The sequence below is a fragment of the Sceloporus occidentalis genome, unplaced genomic scaffold (assembly GCF_023333645.1).
Source record: "Sceloporus occidentalis isolate IW3139 unplaced genomic scaffold, rSceOcc1.0.p SCAF_3, whole genome shotgun sequence".
NCBI classification, from domain to species: domain Eukaryota; kingdom Metazoa; phylum Chordata; class Lepidosauria; order Squamata; family Phrynosomatidae; genus Sceloporus; species Sceloporus occidentalis.
This window is the reverse complement of record NW_028316983.1, coordinates 224,889,699-224,908,105: the sequence shown is the minus strand read 5'-3', so window position 1 is coordinate 224,908,105 and position 18,407 is coordinate 224,889,699. Positions and strand designations below refer to the sequence as shown.

The 18,407-nt window shown below is 39.3% G+C and overlaps 1 protein-coding gene across 1 annotated transcript in view; it reads left to right on the top strand.

Moving 5' to 3' along the window:
• The window catches only part of LOC149317570 (nardilysin-like), a 71,753-nt gene extending 69,586 nt beyond the window's left edge, over nt 1-2,167 (top strand). The window contains exons 30-31 of the mRNA XM_089518934.1: nt 638-727; nt 1,973-2,167. Coding sequence (XP_089375060.1) covers nt 638-727; nt 1,973-2,167 — 285 coding nt within the window. The remainder of the gene's footprint in view (nt 1-637; nt 728-1,972) is intronic.
• The last annotated feature ends 16,240 nt before the right edge of the window (nt 2,168-18,407 follow it).

Genomic DNA, 18,407 nt, shown 5'->3' with positions numbered 1-18,407 from the left:
TGGCTGGCATCTTCAGAGAACTCAATAAAGGAGTTAGCAACCACATGAGAATGGGACAGATTTATGCTGCAGAGCATCCCTGGGTAGGGGATGATCCTGTAGACAGCCATTAAGTCTCACTGTAGAGGTCTTGTGATGCCTGCCATCTTGCTGAATCCAGCAGAGATTGACCTATCAATATCACTATACTGACATCAGTACATGTTTTCACAAGTCATATCATCTAGTCAGCATACACTTACAATCATAAAATTGGAGACTTAGAAGAGACCACAAGGGTCATCCAGTCCAGCCCACTGCCATGCAGGAATATATAATCAAAGCACCTCTGGGATTGTATTTCACTGTGGGCAGAAATTCCCCCAGTGGTAGCCCATTCCGTGTGTGTGTGTGTGTGTGTGTGTGTGTGTGCTGCTGAAAATTTATTAGGATTCTCCCCCCCCCCCCAAAAAAAAATGAATATTATTTTCATGCTCAATATTGGTTGTTCAAAAGCTGACATTTTTGACATTACTTTTTTTGTCTCTTATGCATTGAAGAACAAGAACATGAAAGATCAATTAGTCTGTACCTCAATCCTTACATTGTTAGCCATGAAATATTCTAAGAAACTCTTTTTTGTGTATGTGGTTTATAGATTGTAGCACTGAAGAGCCTTACTAGAACACATTTACTGAACTGGTTCTTAATGGCCAGGAGGAAGCACAGAAGAATCTTAAGCACCCATGTGAGTAAATCCAAAATTAACATTCTCTCTTGGAATTTCTTATATTATGTACATAGGTTTGTTAAGAGAAATTAATTACATCCACATTTTATATGAAGTTACCTGATTTGTCTCACCCAAGGGTTTGTAGCCCTCAGTCACAAAATAAAGTGCACAAATGATGACACAGATACACACCAACTTTGAATAAACAGGCCACAACTTTATTGATGGCAGCTGAGGAACATTGGTTTGGCATGAGGCATGCATCTCAAAAACAGGTGACCCATATGTTGGTTGTAGAACCACCACCTTGCTGGCTCAATTGTCAGAAAGAACATGGAATCACAGAACCAGGATCCCATATAATGCCCAAGTTGTAAGAAATTTTAAGAAAATGGTATTGAATGTACAACCCCAACCAATTCAGAAATAATGGCCATGAATATTCAAACTTCATCAGAGAAGGAGAGGGAGGGAAAGCGGTTGCAAATGAGGGAATCTGCTTTGAGACAGCAGTTTCACGCTGAATAGACTTCTTCCATCATGTCAGCCTGCAAGTCTTGTCCTTGACAGCTAGGTGATTCTAGTTCTGATTGGTTGGATGTCCATGCCATTTCACAAGAGCCCATGAAATTGCAAGGGCTCCTGGGAAGAAGAAGAAAAAACCTGGTGCCCATACCATTACTGCCTCTGCCATACTTATTCCTCTTGCTGCTCAGGCTTTAGGTAAGTCTAGATACCCATGCATGAGCAAAACAGGGCATATTCACATGTCAAACTCCCTGCTTTCCAAATGTTTTGATATTATTTGCAGCTCATAAAATACACATAAATAGCTCAATTAAAGAATGGTGTACATACAAATATGTACTTTAGGGGAAAGTAGATGCACAATAATGTATTATATTTGGAGAAAGCTGCTTTGAAAACATGTTTTATGCTGTGAAGCTGCTTGCTTTTTTTGAGTGTGATTCAGATGCATTTGTCTCTAGAATGATCCCATCTTAGCGGTCTCTCCTATATTTATTCTATTTGGACATCATTCTAATAATAATCTAATTGCTATGGACCAGTTTATGATGTTGAAAAAATGCATTTGGTTCATTCTCCTCAAATATCAGCTGTTGATAGGAACTTAGACAGAAACGTCATAATTAAAATGATGGAGGGTTTGTGTTTGAAGGAAATCACACTTTGTTTAAATTTTTAGAATACAGATATTTGCCGACTTCTTGGATAACGGCTTGTCCTTTGGATTTTCAGGTAGTTGGCTATGGTAAACAGGAAGGAGATACACAAGTTCCACATGCTGCCATTTCTCAGGAATCTTTATTTGGAAAAACACCTGAACTAACATTTTTACCCTCTTCTCTTCAGTTGAATCTTCCCTCTGTCATGGATATCCGAGCTTTTACCTCAACTCTTAACCTTCTTCCATACCACAAGATATTGAAATAAACTTTCAACAGCTTTACTCTCAAATTCATTTACATGTCATGTCTGCATGATATTGTTCTCATTGACCTGGTACATACAGGCCCTTTGTGACGCCCTCGTCATGTGCTAGGGTTGCCTGGGGGTGGAGCGCCCACACACCCTGCAACCCTAGCACGTGATGAGGTTGTAAGAAAGGTGGTGCCTTGAATGCATGGGCGCCACCATTGTTATGAAAGCACTGCATGGCGTCCGCACAGCGCCTCATGGTGCTTACGTAACCAGTGCACCAGTGGCGCACTCATTACTTTGCCACCGCACCTTTAGAAGAAGCCTACCTGGAAGAAGACAAGCCCTCCCTTCATCCACCATCTTGAGGGAGAGAGAGGCAGGTTAGCTCCAACAGGCCTACCTGGAAGAAGACAAGCCCTCCCTTCATCCACCATATTGAGGGAGAGAGAGGCAGGCTAGCTCCAACAAGTCTCCGAGGGAAAGCACATTTCCTGGACTTTTCCCCTTCCCTACTGCCATTCCCTTCTCCTTTTGTGTCTTGTCTTTTTTAGGTTGTAAGCCTGAGGGCAGGGAAATGTCTAATTTACAAATTGTAAGCCGCTCTGATAGCCTTGGCTGAAGAGCGGGGTATATATTATTATTATTATTATTATTATTATTATTATTATTATTATCAGAACCCGCTTTTCACAGGTTCTTTTTCCGCCTGCGGGAAGCTGCACAGTTTGGCAGCTGTGGCTTCCGTCCAGTGGAAAAACAGGCTCCGGGAGTCCGCCCTTTTTTAGAGGTCTGTCTCGCGCCATAGTGTCTTTTCATTTGCTCCCTACCATGACAGTCCAGTCATCTGTATGCAGACAATTTTGGGTGGGGACTGAGAAAAAAGCCACAGGAGCATCATGAGGGAAATAAATATGAAGGGAATAGACTGAGAATATCAGTATTCACTCAGTTTCGGGTACCACCACTATTTAACAAAAGACAATGGTAGCAGGGATGTTGTTGTTGTTGTCGTCGTCATCATCATCATCATCATCATCATCATCATCATCATCATCATTTGTATCCCATATTGTGTGCCTTCAATTCATTTCTGACTGATGGTTACCCTAAGGCAAACCTGTTATGGGGTTTTCTTGGGAAAATTTGATCAAAGGAGGTTCGCCATTGCCTTCCCCTGAGGCTGAGAGACAGTAACCTTCCCAAGGGCAGCCAATAGGTTTCATCCAAGCTGAGAATCAAACCCTGGTCTCCAGACTCCAGCTCTCAAACCACCACACCATGCTAGAGAGGCAGTTTTATAATGCTGTCAACAGCAACATTTGTCTGACATCTATTTTATTATCTTTGGTGAGTACCATTGCTTGGTAATTACCAAGCAATGACAATGTTATTCTGTTGTGTTTTTAATTTTCCTACAACACTTAACTATAGTTTTTGTTTGTTGACAACTAACCATTGTTTTAATAATTCATGTTTTCCCCCTAGTATTAATGTTAATGGGCTGTATTGCCAGGCAGCTGCACCAACGGGAAATAGTTCTGGGTTCTGGCAAATAGGGTACTGAAGGATGATGCATCCAGCCCTTTCCCATCAGTGAGCTGCAGTACAACAAACAGTCATCATTCCATGGATTACTGGTGGGAGGACAGTGGGCACATTATGTTTAAGCAACCCAATTTGCAGTGCCTTAAAGTTTCTTTGTTTGGTGGAGCTGCCTGACTTCTGAGGTGGGTTTCGATGAGTTGAACCAGGAGAAGGATTGAAGCATCATAGCTACCTCTCCCTTTTAATCTGTATCTTTAAAAGATGGGGGGGGGGGGGTACCAATTTATTCCATGCTTGTGGGCTGACAGACATTTCTCCAGATTTTGGCTCCATATTTTTCCCAATATAATATTACTACTTAAGAACTGATAAGAATATTGGATATTTCCATTCTAAGTTAAATTCAATTATTTCTCACACAGAATAACAATGATGTCATTTAGCCCTCATAGGTGAAAATAAATCATATTGGCCTGGTTCCAAAAAGCAACTTGAGGCATACCCAGGGGTGCTTGGTGGGGGCCTTGACTTTTTTATTTGAACAGAAGTCACCAAATTGCATATCTCATACTGATTTTGAAGTCTTCTAAGATTCAAAAATAGTTTGCTGTTTGGGGCAGAGTAACTGGTGTTAACAAATCACTACTTCAATATATCCTGGTGTTAATGAAACACAAGTTCAACACTTCTTTGGGTGCATGGAATGAATTTTGTGATTTAGTGGAGTACAGCCACGGTTATGCTAGCACTGTATGAAGAATGATTCTTCTAAACCTGTAAACCCCAAATATTATTTGTTGCACAACAAATGCAGGGAAAGCAGATTCTTCTTTCACAAGAAACACTGCGAGCCACTGTGATCTGTGATGCAGTGGTTTGAGCACTGGACTATGACTCTGGAGACCAGAGTTCAAATCCCAGCTCAGCCACAGAAACCCACCTTAGGAAAGTCATGCTCCCTCACTCTCAGAGGATGGCAATGGTAAACCCACACTGAAGAAATGTGCAAAGGAAACCCAGGAATAGTGTCACCTTAGGGTCGCCATAAGTCAGAAATGACTTGAAGGCACACAACAAAAACAACAAGAGATCATCACTAGAGGTGGAAAGAATATTTGAATACTCAAGAATAAAGCAGGAAAGGGACTTCCTAAGTGTCTAAAATCTGTGATGAAGGCAATTTTCTTCAAACTCCTTTCTTGTTTTTCCCTCAGTTCTCAAATAGAATCAAAAACTATGTCTGCCTCTCCAGCTCAGACTCTTTTTTTTTACCCCTATCCATCCAAGGCAAGGGGATGGGGGGGGGGGAGATGTGCAGCAAAAAAGAGGGTTGTAGGCTGTGTCCTGATAGCCAGTGCATGAACTTGCTCAGTTGCTGAGAACAGCTGAGATTAAGTAACACACTTGCCCTCCAAAATCACTTGCATAAACCATGTCCTGTGTGTGCATGCGTGCATTCATCCATACATGCATGCACACACATATGCTTTTGAAGTAATCTGCCTTGAACCCTTCCTTCTCTCCCCCGCAACCTTAATTTCAAAGTCCACTTAGCTAAATAACAGGAAAACAAATATTTTGTTTAGCACAAAGCTGGTCCTTCAGCTTGGTGAGAGATAATCCCTAAAAGGGTAAAATTTCAATTTTAAGTAAGCTTACTAATAAATCCTTCCCATCTCTGTGGCAAAGGAATTATTTGCACTAGGCTGTAACACATTCAATGGCCTGAGCAGCCATTGCTTTGCTTGTAACACAAGCTAGCACATTAGCACCACATTCCTCCAATTTTGTGAAGCGTTCCACTGCAGACGTAGCACTCGCTTGATCTGATTAGTTCCCTGTTCATTCGGTAAGGTGGTTTCACTGTTTTCTGAAAGCAGCACTAAGTTGAACACTAAAAACAGATCCCTTGTTTTCTTTAGCACTCTTGCACGCCTTGGTCTCCATGCAGAGCTGCAGAAGCTAAAAGCTGGGCCTGTTTCTTCCTGCTTATCTCTCCTATACATACCAACAGAAGATAGCACAAGCTATGGCTAAGTCATCTTCGGATTCCTTATAGCTTTCCTTCCTTGGACTCAAAATTGCTTTTCTTCTTTTCCTCAGAATAGAAAAGACCATTTATCAAAAGCTGTACATACACTGTGAAACCAGAATGGGCCCCAGTACCTGCCATGGGCTGTGTTGGGATCAGAAATGCCCAGCAATTGAAAAGTGATATAGCTAGACATCCACTTCTGCTTTTTATTTAGAGATTTTGTGGAGTATCACACGGGGAAAATCAGGGAAATGTATGGGTTTAAACAGACATTAGCACTGATATTGGGGCCAACATTATGGTAGAAATTCCCATCTTTCTGCCTCCTGTCAAGTCCTTTAGCACTTCCTTGAATTGTGGAAGAGAGGAGTGAGCCCTGATTCCCTCCCAAAGCTCTATAGTAGAGGAAACTGTTACCCTCCACTATAGAGCTATCATCACTGCTGCCACATTTTGGAAGTAGTGGTACCAATAGCAATGGTGCAGGTCCTTATGGAGTGAAGTGGAGGACAATGCAGACCACAAAGACTAGAGTGTTGCCCTCTCCAGTTGAGAGATGTAGCCATAATTGCAGCTCACATGGCCATGGCTTAGACTTGTACACAAATTCAGTAATTTCTATGATCTGTTTATATCTTCTGGTGATACTCTATTTGATTGCTATTTTTAACGTATTTGTTTATTTTGATGGGCAAGTAACTTCTCAACTAATGTCTCTACTCATATTAACTCACCCAGGTAAGCCACATTTATATACAAAAGTCAAACTAAGAAATAAGGGCAGTACAAGGGTTGTAATGGTCTGGAGCAAGTGATAGATAGGCAGACACAGACAGACAGATAGACAGACAGAGGTTTTTTTCCATTGTGAGTTGTTCCAATAACACCTGTATGCATGAATCACCACTGAGGGGCAATTCACATTCTTATTACTATTCAGTGCTGAGCCCCTTCAGTCTGGATTACTCAATTTCATTTTACACACACTCATGATTCATTTTAAACACACTCATCCATCAGAAGTTGTAGACATGTTCTATAAGTACACTACAAACTATAGGACAAATAATCTGGGAAATAATATAATCATATAGGTTAGATTAGATTATTTCCCAGATTATTTGTCCTATCCTTGATTCTATAGGGTCTCAGGTAGAGGTCTTTTCTATCACCTGCTTGCTACCTGATTCTCAAGTTGCAGATGCCATGGACTGAAACTGGTTTCTCTTACTCTTACATATTATTATGTGTTATTAGAGCAATTCACTTTCTATTATTGATACACTGCTGATCATTGACACTGATACATTTCTGAGAGCTGCATGGGGATATCATCACACTATGTAATTAATGAGTCCAATACCTCTATAGGTTCTCTGCCCAACTCTCCATCCATTCAGCTGGATTGCATCAGCTTAGGAAAGACTTTATGAACCCTGTGTCTGTGTATTCACCTCTGTCAATATACTGCAGTTCAATAAAAGTGTTTTTACATCAGAGAAGGTGAATGTGTGGCTCTTCTCAACGTTATTGAACTACAGCTTGCATTATCTCTCATCAGCTATGCTGGAAAGGACTAATGGGAGTTGCAGTCCCACATTAGCTGGAGTCAACATGTTCTCTAACCCTGTTTTGCATCATTTGATTTGGCTGTGACCTAGAAGAGCAGAGTCACACACATTTACCAGAATGGAAGATATCTATCTTCAGCTATGTATTTGTCCTTGGATTCCTGACACTGATTTTGATAAATTGCTCACATGTTCACCTCTGCTGTGTCCTAATTGATACAGCAAACTTGCTCCACAGGGCATTAAATCAATCATGCTTGTACTTTATTAAATTCATTTGTCATTAGCTGTCACTTTCTTGTGGTTAAAATGTAATGTGAAATTGTACTGCCTCCTCTTTCACAACATATCTGTCTCTTGGATGTACAGCTGTGTGTTAGTTCAATTCTGATATTAGGTATTTATAAAGCATCCACTACTGACACAATCCCATTCATGACTTCATTCAGTCTGGATGGTTAGATCTGAAGGGAGAGGCAGGAAATATAAATAAAATTTATTATTATTATTATCATCATCATCATCATTATTATTATTAGATGTAATACTCATGTGAATTAGGTCTACACATATGCATCTTGTACAAGTGATTCACTCAGAGCTTTGGCCATAGTTCCCAGAATCAAGCTGAGAGCATGGCCTCTTGCACTACATCTCTCAAAATCCTTCTGCCAGAGGCATAATGTATAAATTATAACATTGAACTTTTGGATGGAGACTGGAATGAAGGGGTGTAAGGATTGTGGATATAAATTCTATAGTGCAACACAGATGTATATGCATTTCCCTATAATATGGTAGATGGTGTAAACCAGCAGACAGTTATACAATTTATATCAAGTTCCATGGAACATGTTCCCAAACTATTCTATGTGGGACTCCCAACTCCACTCTATACTTTCATTCGCAGCAGGAAATACTTCTCTCTGGACAAAGAACAAAGCTGGAACATTGATGGGTAATTACATTTTATGAATGCCTAAAAAGTGATGACAGCAGCATTGGTGGAGTTCAGGCTCAGGTTTCCTCCCTACATTTGTGAACACTTTCCTGTACATTATTGCTGGACTGCCAGTCTATAAAACATGGACATGCCTGTTCAGACAAAGATTTCATTTTATCAGTTGACCTCCACCAAATACCCTTTCTTTTTCTTTTCTTCTTTTTCCTCTTGTACATCTGTTTAAAGATTTGCAAACCTTGATTGGAATGAAGCCAATATTTCTTTTTTAAAAAACATATTTTCCCCAGCATTGTTTGCATCTGCAAGATGATGTTGTGCCCGCATTATTTCAAAAAGGAAATCCATACATATTTTGTATGCACTTTTCTCAATGTAGACAGTTTTAATTTATTTTTCTTTGTGTCATGAACCCTATTGGTTGCTCTCAACTAGAGGGAACACGTGGACTAATATTTGAATATTGAGTCAACACATAGGTTCAGTGGGTTTACTCTAGTAATTGAATTGACCCCAGTGTGTGCATTTCCTTGTAAAGGCATCACTAAAATTGGTATCACCCCGTGTGGTAACTCATGGTGTCACCCCCTTCCCTTGACCCCTCCCAGACCTCACCATACAGAATCTTTAGTCATGTTTTTGTATTGATGGTACTCATAAATTGTAATTCCCATATATCACTGAATGTAATGGCATAAACAACTAGAACAATTAAAATTATACCATTAAATTACAATATCATAAGCACGACCTAAATGTATTTATATTTACATAATTTCATGTGACGAGTGAAATTTTGGTAAGATATGATGGTTTTAAGGAAAATTGAAAGAAGAATTTTAAAAATACTTAAGACATCTCCTTTCTCCACCCACCGATCCTTGTCTCACTCACACCTTCACTTCTGATGAGCTCCATGGTTTTAAAGGGCTGTGGGTGAACGTTGCCACCCATTTCTGCCAAAAGGCAGGCATTTGAGGTGCAGTGGTGTCATACTCCTTAAGGTGTCACCCAGTGCAGTCCATATCCCCCACACTCCCTAATGACCCCCCTGTTTACCTGGTCTCTAAAGTGAGTTTGAACACATTTTCCAAAGATACACAGTTTGAGTTGTGCATATTTATTTGATTATAATTCAAAAAGGGGTGGTGGTGTCCCAATAAAATGGATGTGCCATTTGCTGTTTCTTCTCAGTGGCTGGAAACTAAAAGATATGTCCTCACTTCTGCTAACAGTTGCACTGATCACAAACTGGATGAATTCAGTTTCTTAATACAAATTTGTTTTTTATCCTCATCTCCTCACTTGTGTAAGAAGAATTTCTCCCTAACTTGGAGAAATATGATGAAAAGATCCCCAAATCTTTCTGTCCACAAACAAAGTAGAGAACTGGAGAGGTTTTTTGTACACAATTATACTGAGCTCAAAGAAAAAATATGAGCCACAAACCTAATGGTGTCTTCTGATTTTGTAAATTTCCCTATGGAATTTTATCTGATTCAAACATCCGGATCCAAGCTTGTGGAAGGAGAGTTGTGTATTGTACAAATAGAAGAACATGGCTATGGACTGATGGGTATATGCATGCATGATTATAGAGGCACATACACATTTGGTTGTGCATCTGGTGGCCAATTTGAGTTTTCATTCAGTTGCCCAACCTTGTCATTCAGTGCAAGGGTTGCATAGCACCATCAGTGAATAAACTTTGCATGTGGAGGTTTACATTATGCAACCCCATTATAGGATCTTTAACCTAGAGTTTGGATTCCTGTAGACCTACCTGCTATAGGACATTATCATACTACACTGTTATAGTACTGTTATTCCACTATTTGCTATGGCTGTCTCCTATGGAATCCTGGGATTTGTAATTTAGGGAGGGGTATTTATAATTCTCAACCCGAGAACTCTTAGGCCTTACTAAACTACAAACCCCAGAATTCCACAGGAGACAGCTTTAGCAGATAAAGTATAATAATAGTGCTATCACAATGTAGTGTGATATCATCATCATCATCATCCTTATCCTTTCTAATGGAGCTCAAGATGGCTTGTAACATTTAAAAACCAGGCAGATTAAAAACTATACAAAAACTGCAAAAAAATAACAAAATATAAGTTATTCAAAAGACAATGAAATGATTTTTTAAGTTAAAAGCATTAAAATTAATTAAAAGATAATATATAAACCATAAAACATCACAGCACAGACTTAAAAGCCCATTCTAATCAGTTTCTAAGTCTGGAAGTGTAAAAATGTTTTGATTTGCCAGCGGAAGGAGACCAATGTTGGAGCCATCCTGACCTCCAGACTTCCAAAGGCTGGAAGTAGCCACCAAGGAGGCCCTCTCTCCTCACCCAAAGAAAATGGGAAAAAGAGAAGGGCCTTTTCAGAAGAATTTAGCATTCGAATGGTCCTTCTTATAGCCTGGATTCAAGCCATTTATGGTTTTATAGGTGATCACCAGCAGTTTGAATTGTGCCTGGAATTACAATCAGTGGATCTTTTGCAACAAAGTTGTGTACTTTTAGAACCCTTCTTGTGGCCATGAGTTCTTTACCTATTACTTGAGGTATAAAGAAATTCTCTTTATTTATTTGTATGTGCTTATGCTGCACAACACGTTGAAGTCATTTCAACTTGAAGTTTGGATTTTGAAGAGAATATGTTCCAGATCATACCTTTCTCTTTCTAAGATGTGAAGACTAAGATTGGCCTTTTCCCCAAACCATTAACAATTCAAATGTAATTTTAGTTATCACACATCTGGAATGGATCAAAGTGACTGCAGTTAAAAGAATGTGTACAATCAAACCCAGATGGTTTAATACAGCAGTGTCTCATAGACTCACTGGATCACAATGGGTAACAAATGAAAGATAAATGTTTGAACATTAAAGGGCTAAGTGGGTTTAAATTTAGGTGGCTTGAAAGTGGTGGGGATGGGGAATGACTTTATACCCAAGTAGGCGTGACATTGCGAGAAATTATAAAACTTCAGTTGACGACGAAGAATTTGTTTAATTTGTTTAATATATTTGTTTTATATTAAATTTATTTATTTAAAAATCTCAGACACTTCTCTAAAAAGTCTTCAGCACATCAGGAAATATATTTGATAGGGTACAGAGGCTGGATGGCCATCTGTCGGGTATGTGTTGACTGAGAGTTCCTGCATGGCAGGGGGTTGGACTGGATGGCCCTTGTGGTCTCTTCCAACTCTATGATTCTAAGACTCTAGGCAATGTTTGCCAAAATCTATGGATTTTGGTTACTTAATTTGTTCTTCATGTATCTCATCTGAATCTTTTTTTCTGAAACTCTCAGAAGGGTTTTTCTGCAAAGCTCTCTCCCCACACACATACTCTACCACATTTCATCCTCACAGCAACCCTATTAGGCTAACAATTGAGCTAAGGCCACCCAGTCTGCTTGGTGTTGGATGGGGATTTGAACCCAGCACAAGTATCCCCTACATCATATCAGATTTCAACAAAGGTCCTGTGTACCTGGCTTAAAACCAATATTCCACAGTTCTTCTACCTTTATCACTGCCATTAATTGGAATGGGATGACTACCAAAGTTTTATTGCTAATCTCTCCAATCCTTCCCACAGTTCTTCTACCTTTATCACTGCCATTAATTGGAATGGGATGACTACCAAAGTTTTATTGCTAATCTCTCCAATCCTTCCCATAGGTTTGTAAAACAACTTCTTCTGATATAATGCTGGGATTAGGTAATGGCATGGAGAATCCACAAAGACAACAAGCCACTCTTCTATTCAACAAAACAATGGCTCTTCTTTGATTTACAAGGAGAATTCCCACCATCATACAGTGTAGTCTGTGTGTGTGCTCCTTAAAATTATCTGATTCTGGAAATCCCATGAACCTCTTAGGGCTTTCTTAGACAAGGGATATTCAGAGGTGGTTTGCCATGGCCTTTCTTTGATAGATAGCTCCTGGTCTTCCTTGGTAGTCCGCCATCCAAGTACTACCCAAGCCTGAACTTGCTTAGTTTCTAAGATCAGACAAGATCCAATACCTTCAGGTTATTTAGGCCTCTTTAGTTCTCTGGATGCACTGTATAACTATTTTTATACTTGAACAGGAGGAGATCTGGGAAAAGTTACCATCTTGGGTGGGGAACTAACTCCCCAACCTCCAAGCACAAACTCACCCAAAATTGATGAAATGAGGCAACAATTTCAGTCAGCACTCATGCAAGATGACTATCTGCCATTGTGTGTTTCAGCAGAATAGGAACAGAGGAAATAAGCATGGTTCCACTGTAGTCTTAACCAGAGGGCATTGTTTGCAGTTGCCCCCAAAATCAAGACATGAGCTAAGATTCTGAAACAGTTTTCTGGAGACTGGTGGAGGTATGGAGGGAGCCAGGAAAAGATGGAAATTTTCTGGTGTTTCCCCAGGGCTAGACAATGACTGCCTGGGTCAAGGAGCAGTCTGTACTTAGCAGACATGTAGTTTCCATTGCATAACCCTGGAAAACTCATTGAACAAGGATCTTCTGGATACCTCCTTACACAATGACACAAAAGGTATCTGGATACCTCCTTACACAATGACACAGACTTTGATAAACAGTGCTATGCAAGCAGAATTGACCAAGAACATTCTGGCCAAGATCTCTTGGTCTTAAATTGAAGAGAGGTGGATTACTTGGTAGGCAGAGAAATTTGATATTGGAATGAATTATCAGGTTCTCCCTTGATATAGATCTTCACAAAAGGTCTAAGTAGCCATTTACTGAGGATGTTCTAACTGGATTTCCTGCACTGAGTATGTAAATCATCTATGTAACCTATAACACCTCTCAGATTCTATTATTCTCTAGTAACACTTGTGAATCACCAGGGAATTATTTGATGAACTATAGCAAGAATTGGTTTCAATACAGTGGGCCCTCACCTTACATGGGGATCTGTTCCGGATCCCTCCGCGTAAGGCGAATTCCGCCTATGCTCAAGACCCATTGGAAACAATGGGGCTCGTGCGCGGCGGTGCAGTGGCGCAGAGGTGCGGGGGTCACAACGGGCGCGCGCGCCCATTCAATTGAATGGGACGCGCCGCCCTTCCGCCCCGTGCGCGCGCCGCGGCTTGAGCGCGTATGCTCAAGCCGCGTAAAGCGCGCCCACGTATGACGCGGGCGTGCTGTACTTTGATGGAGTCAGCCTCAGATAGTGACATTTTCGTTAGTCCTATCACAACCCCACTCTCTAAAATAATGTGAAACACTCAATATCAAGTGCTACAGTTTCAATATAAAAATCTCAAGCTGAAAAAGCATTTTGCTTCGTTTGGTTTTGTGAGGATAGAAAGCCAGACAATAATACACAAGTACAGAAAGCAGCTGAATTACAAAATATGTCACTTTAAAGAAACAGGACAGCTTAGGTCTTCTGATTCCAGGGTCAATTGAATTCACAATCTCAGGAGTCCCATGAAATTTACTTTAAAATATCTAGTAAACCTAGAAAATGAAGGATTGGGTGCCTTTAGAAAAAAGTCTTGCATATCATCATGACAAATGCAAGATCAAATGTTATCTGCTATCTGATTTGGACCAGAACACACACAGGATAAATTTCAAATTAGATTATAAACTTGATCCACATTCCAGGAAATTTAAAACCAGCTTGTTATAAGGCAAGCAAATCAATCATGGCAACACAAATAAAACATAAAGACCATGAACAACGCTTATGCTTAGAAATTTTGTTCAAATATAGATTTTTAAAAAATGAATACTAATGGTCTACTCCAAACTGACAAAACCCAGATAATGGAGAGGTACGGGTCATTCCCCCCCTCCCTCCCTCCCTCCCTTTCTTTCTTTTCTGCAGCATAACCTCTCTTTGTTGTTTTAAGCCTCTTGGAATGGTAAATGATTTTCTATGACTGACCGATGAGATGCTTTAGGCATGAGAGATCCTGTATAGGATAGGAATCCAAACTGGAGGCTTGAATTTCCTTTTTAAATATAGGGTTACACTTCCAGTGCCAAATGCTCTTATTTAAAAACTACAGGGTAGAATATCACAATTTCTTCTCATTGCATAACTCTGCAGCCAGTGATAGATCCAGCAGAGTCTAAACCCCAAAGCTCTGTAAGCATCCACACACCAGTAGACATGCCTATTTTATGAATCTTATTTAAAAACCTATTTGAAGCAGCTTTGTTCAACCCAAGGTTAATAAAGAAATCAATCTGTTGACTGAAGTTCATGAAAAGAGCTGTGAAGAGGCTCTCATTGCCTTTACTCTAATTTTTGGCCTTTATGTGTGCATCCTTCTGAAGCTGTGTTTGGATTCCTATTAGTACCTTACACGCATGTAAGTTTCCCCATGGATGCCGTTATACAAATGTGTCCAATGTGAAACATCTACATTCAGTTGGCTGCAGAGGTAGAGTTATGCATGCCATTTTGTTGTGCATTTGAATGCAAACTCTTGGCTAATGCACATTTGTCTGCTCATGCTGCAATTGTGAGTTGTCTGCCTTCAGTTTGGAGTTTATCACATGGGAGGAATTTCTCTTAATTTCAAATGAAAAGAAAGTGGGGCCAGAACGCATTCACATGAATTCGCTAGTTCAGCAAATTTATGTGAATTTGAATTGCATTCAAACTGACTTCCCATTGCCCTGAAATAGCTTGCTATTGCCCAAAATTGTGTGTGGTAGTCTATCACGCAATAACGTTAAACCCCACGATTGCGTTCAGATTGCCATTGGATTATACTTCCAATTTCCCTTGTCTGATAAACTCCTTTGCTGTGCATTTGTTGCCTATTCCACAAGTAAACTCATTGTGTATTCAGCTATACATTTGGTTGCATGTTCATTTGCACAACATTGCCAATCTAGTGCAATCAGTTATTAACTCCATAAGTAGAAGTTTATATTACACAAAGCCACAGTAGGATTTCAGATAGTATGTTGCAAAGGATGGCTGCTGGACTCAGCTCAGAGTCCTGGCTTCAGATCCCCTCTCTGCAGCTAGCTAGTAAGACGACTCTGAACTAGCTTTCTAACGTACTTTAGAGTTCATTAGACTGAGTAAGCTAATAATCCATTTCACCCTATTAGCTAGATACAAAGATGAGACCTGGTTGTATTTAGGGAGAATTAAAAAAATAGAGTCAAATTGTTTTATGTTTGGTCATTCTGTGTTTTTCATGGATGCCTGATAATACACCAATTTCTGCTTTTTGCTACTGTTTTAACATACCCAAAGCTCTATTGATTTTATTGACCGAGACTTTTGCTATTGCTGTAATGTACTCAAACTTCTGTTGCTTCTGCCATTTTGAGCTGGATTGCTGCTTAATTTTGGTTTGGGTGAAATTTCTTGTTGTTTCCTTATGGATTTCCAAATGTTCTAATGAGTATTCTTTGTCCCAGTCCAGCTACAAAACATGTCACATAGATCTACTGATGGTGGCATTCTGCTCTGCATGAAGCCAATGCGGATGTATCTGTGCATACTGCTATGTTCGTATCATGATGTTCACCCAATCCCTGTTGAATTAGAGCCTGAAAAAGTTACTTTTTAAATATTTAATATTCACTTGATCATGCTAGCTGTGGCATTCTGAAAGCTGAAGTCCAAAGAAGTTGCATTTCAATGCTCTATACTGAAAATCTAGATACATATTTTACTGCAGATGAAAACATTCAGCCTCAGTGTTTGAGATGGTATAGATGTGCTTGTGCATCACTAGAATAGGTTTGGGGCCAGCAGGTTTTAGCCTTAAATCCTATTGAAAACCTGTAAACAAAAATCAGTTGTATTAGGCAGATGAGAAGAACAGAGGTTCACAGATTCCAATATTCTGAACAAATACAACTCTCAATTCAAAACATGTGGAGCACCTAAATCAGTTTTAGAGACTGGCGGAGCTTCTTATCCTTGAAAGTAAAAGAATGAGAAATGAGAAATCTACAACACGAGAATTTGTATTGGGTTATGTGAACCTGCCTTGTTATTGTAAAAAAAAAAAAAGGAGGGGGAGAAAAAAAGGAGAGTAAATAGAAATAAATTCAGACATCTGTTTCCAAAAAAAAAAAAAAGGGGGGGGGACCAAAGCTTTCAAAGAGAACATGTTAAAAAGCAGTTCTCATTCCCACCACTCCCACCCATATAAAAATGTTTTATTCTGAACACACCCACTTTTTCCTCTTCTTCTATAAATGCAATAAATTTTGTCTTTAGGAAGATAAAGCTATGCATCAAACAGTGTTAATGGTCCATGGATAAAATTCAGTCAAAATACAGCTGGAAACAAACCCCATTCCTCATGGGAAAAGTTACTTAACCCATGGCTTAAGGTAAATACTTTTGATATTTCCAGAGGCAAAACATGAAAGAAAAGAAGGGGGTAGAAGAGTTCCAACAGTGAACCAATTACCCCACAGCCCAAAGGGATTATGAGGAAGAGACCCTGATCTATTTGTCTTCTGTTCAGCAACAAGTACACAACAGAACACATTTCCCCACTTAACTATACAGTTCTCCTGAAGTAATAAAGTCACTTCAAGTCTGGGTTCATTTACACATCATAGGGAGAAATCAAAAGTTGGTGCAGCTAAGAGAGAGATGTTTGGACCTTGCTGCTCCAATTCTGTATCAGTGCAATGTAGTGGTTGCCCATTTGCTTCCAAACCAATTCAAATGTTGATGCTCACCTTCAACATCCTAAATTATTCAGGACCAAATAATGTATAGTACCACTAAAACCCCTGCAAACTTCCTGGGCATTAAGATCAGCTATGGGGCTCTGCAGGTATGTCTTCAGTCCAGGAACTTAGGATCCTGAATATTAGAGACAAGGCTCTCTTCTTGATACCCAATTTCAGTGGAACTCCCTTCCCTACAAACCACAGTTAGTTCCCTCCTTATTTTCTTTTAAATGGACCCCAAAGTATTCACAAATGTCAAAACTGAACTTGATGAGATTTTGTGAACAAATAAAAAAGCCACCATAACCAAAGTATATAAATTATCTCCAGAAATGGAAGTAGTTAAGGAACATATGCTAAAATGGGTGCAAAATATTGGCCACTCAGTACAGCTGGACAATTAGAAAAGAGCTTGGGGACAAGATTTTAGATTTACTCTTAGTATAGATTTTAAAGAAAATTTCTATAAAATGTTATATCAGTGGTACTGGTAAATTATCAAATGTGGCAAATGTGAGGGTACTCTTTACCACATTTGGCAGTCATGTGTTAAGACAAAAAAGTTTTGGACTGAGGTTCACAAGATATTACAACAAATCTTTGACATTAAAATAAATTTAGAACCAGAGTTCTTTCTTCTTAACATAGTGGAATGCAAAGAGGAAAGGAACCACCTAAAATGTATATTGTATTTGGTCACAGCTGCAAAGATGTTAATTGTACAAAAATGGAAGGATCCTGAACTTCCAACAATTGATGAATGGTTAATGAAAACATTTGATATGCTTCACTTAGACAGACTAACAGTGTTAATTAGAAAAAAAAATTGAGAAATGGGGAAAAGCTTAGGAAGTAATCTCTAAATATTGTAAAAAGAAATGGTCTACTTAAAGATAAATACGTCAATGTATATGCACAAGGAAAGAATCAATAGATGTGATGGTATAGAGGTATGAAGTATAAAAGTAAGCAAAACTGATATTTAATAGATTAATGAACATAGCAGAGAATAAGTACAGAATTCATAAATATAAGCAAAAAGATTTATTATTTAAGGAGTGAATTGATCTACTATTGCATGTCTTAAAATAGATGAAATAAGGTAGAAAATCCCAATTAAAATGGGTGATTGTTATTCTGCAATGTCTAAGGAGACTTAAATTGAGACCATGCTCACCTTCTAATGTTGTTGTTATGTGCCCTCAAGTCATTTCTGACTTATGGTGACCTTAAGGTGACCCTATCATAGGGTTTATTTGGCAAATTTCTTCAGAGGGGGTTTGCCATTGCCATCCTCTGAGTTTGAGAAAATGTAACATTCCTAAGGCCACCCAGTGGGTTTACATGGCCAAGCCAGGATTCAAACCCTGATCTCCTGAATTTTAGTCCAATGCTCAAACCACTACACCATGCTGGCTCTCAATGACCAATG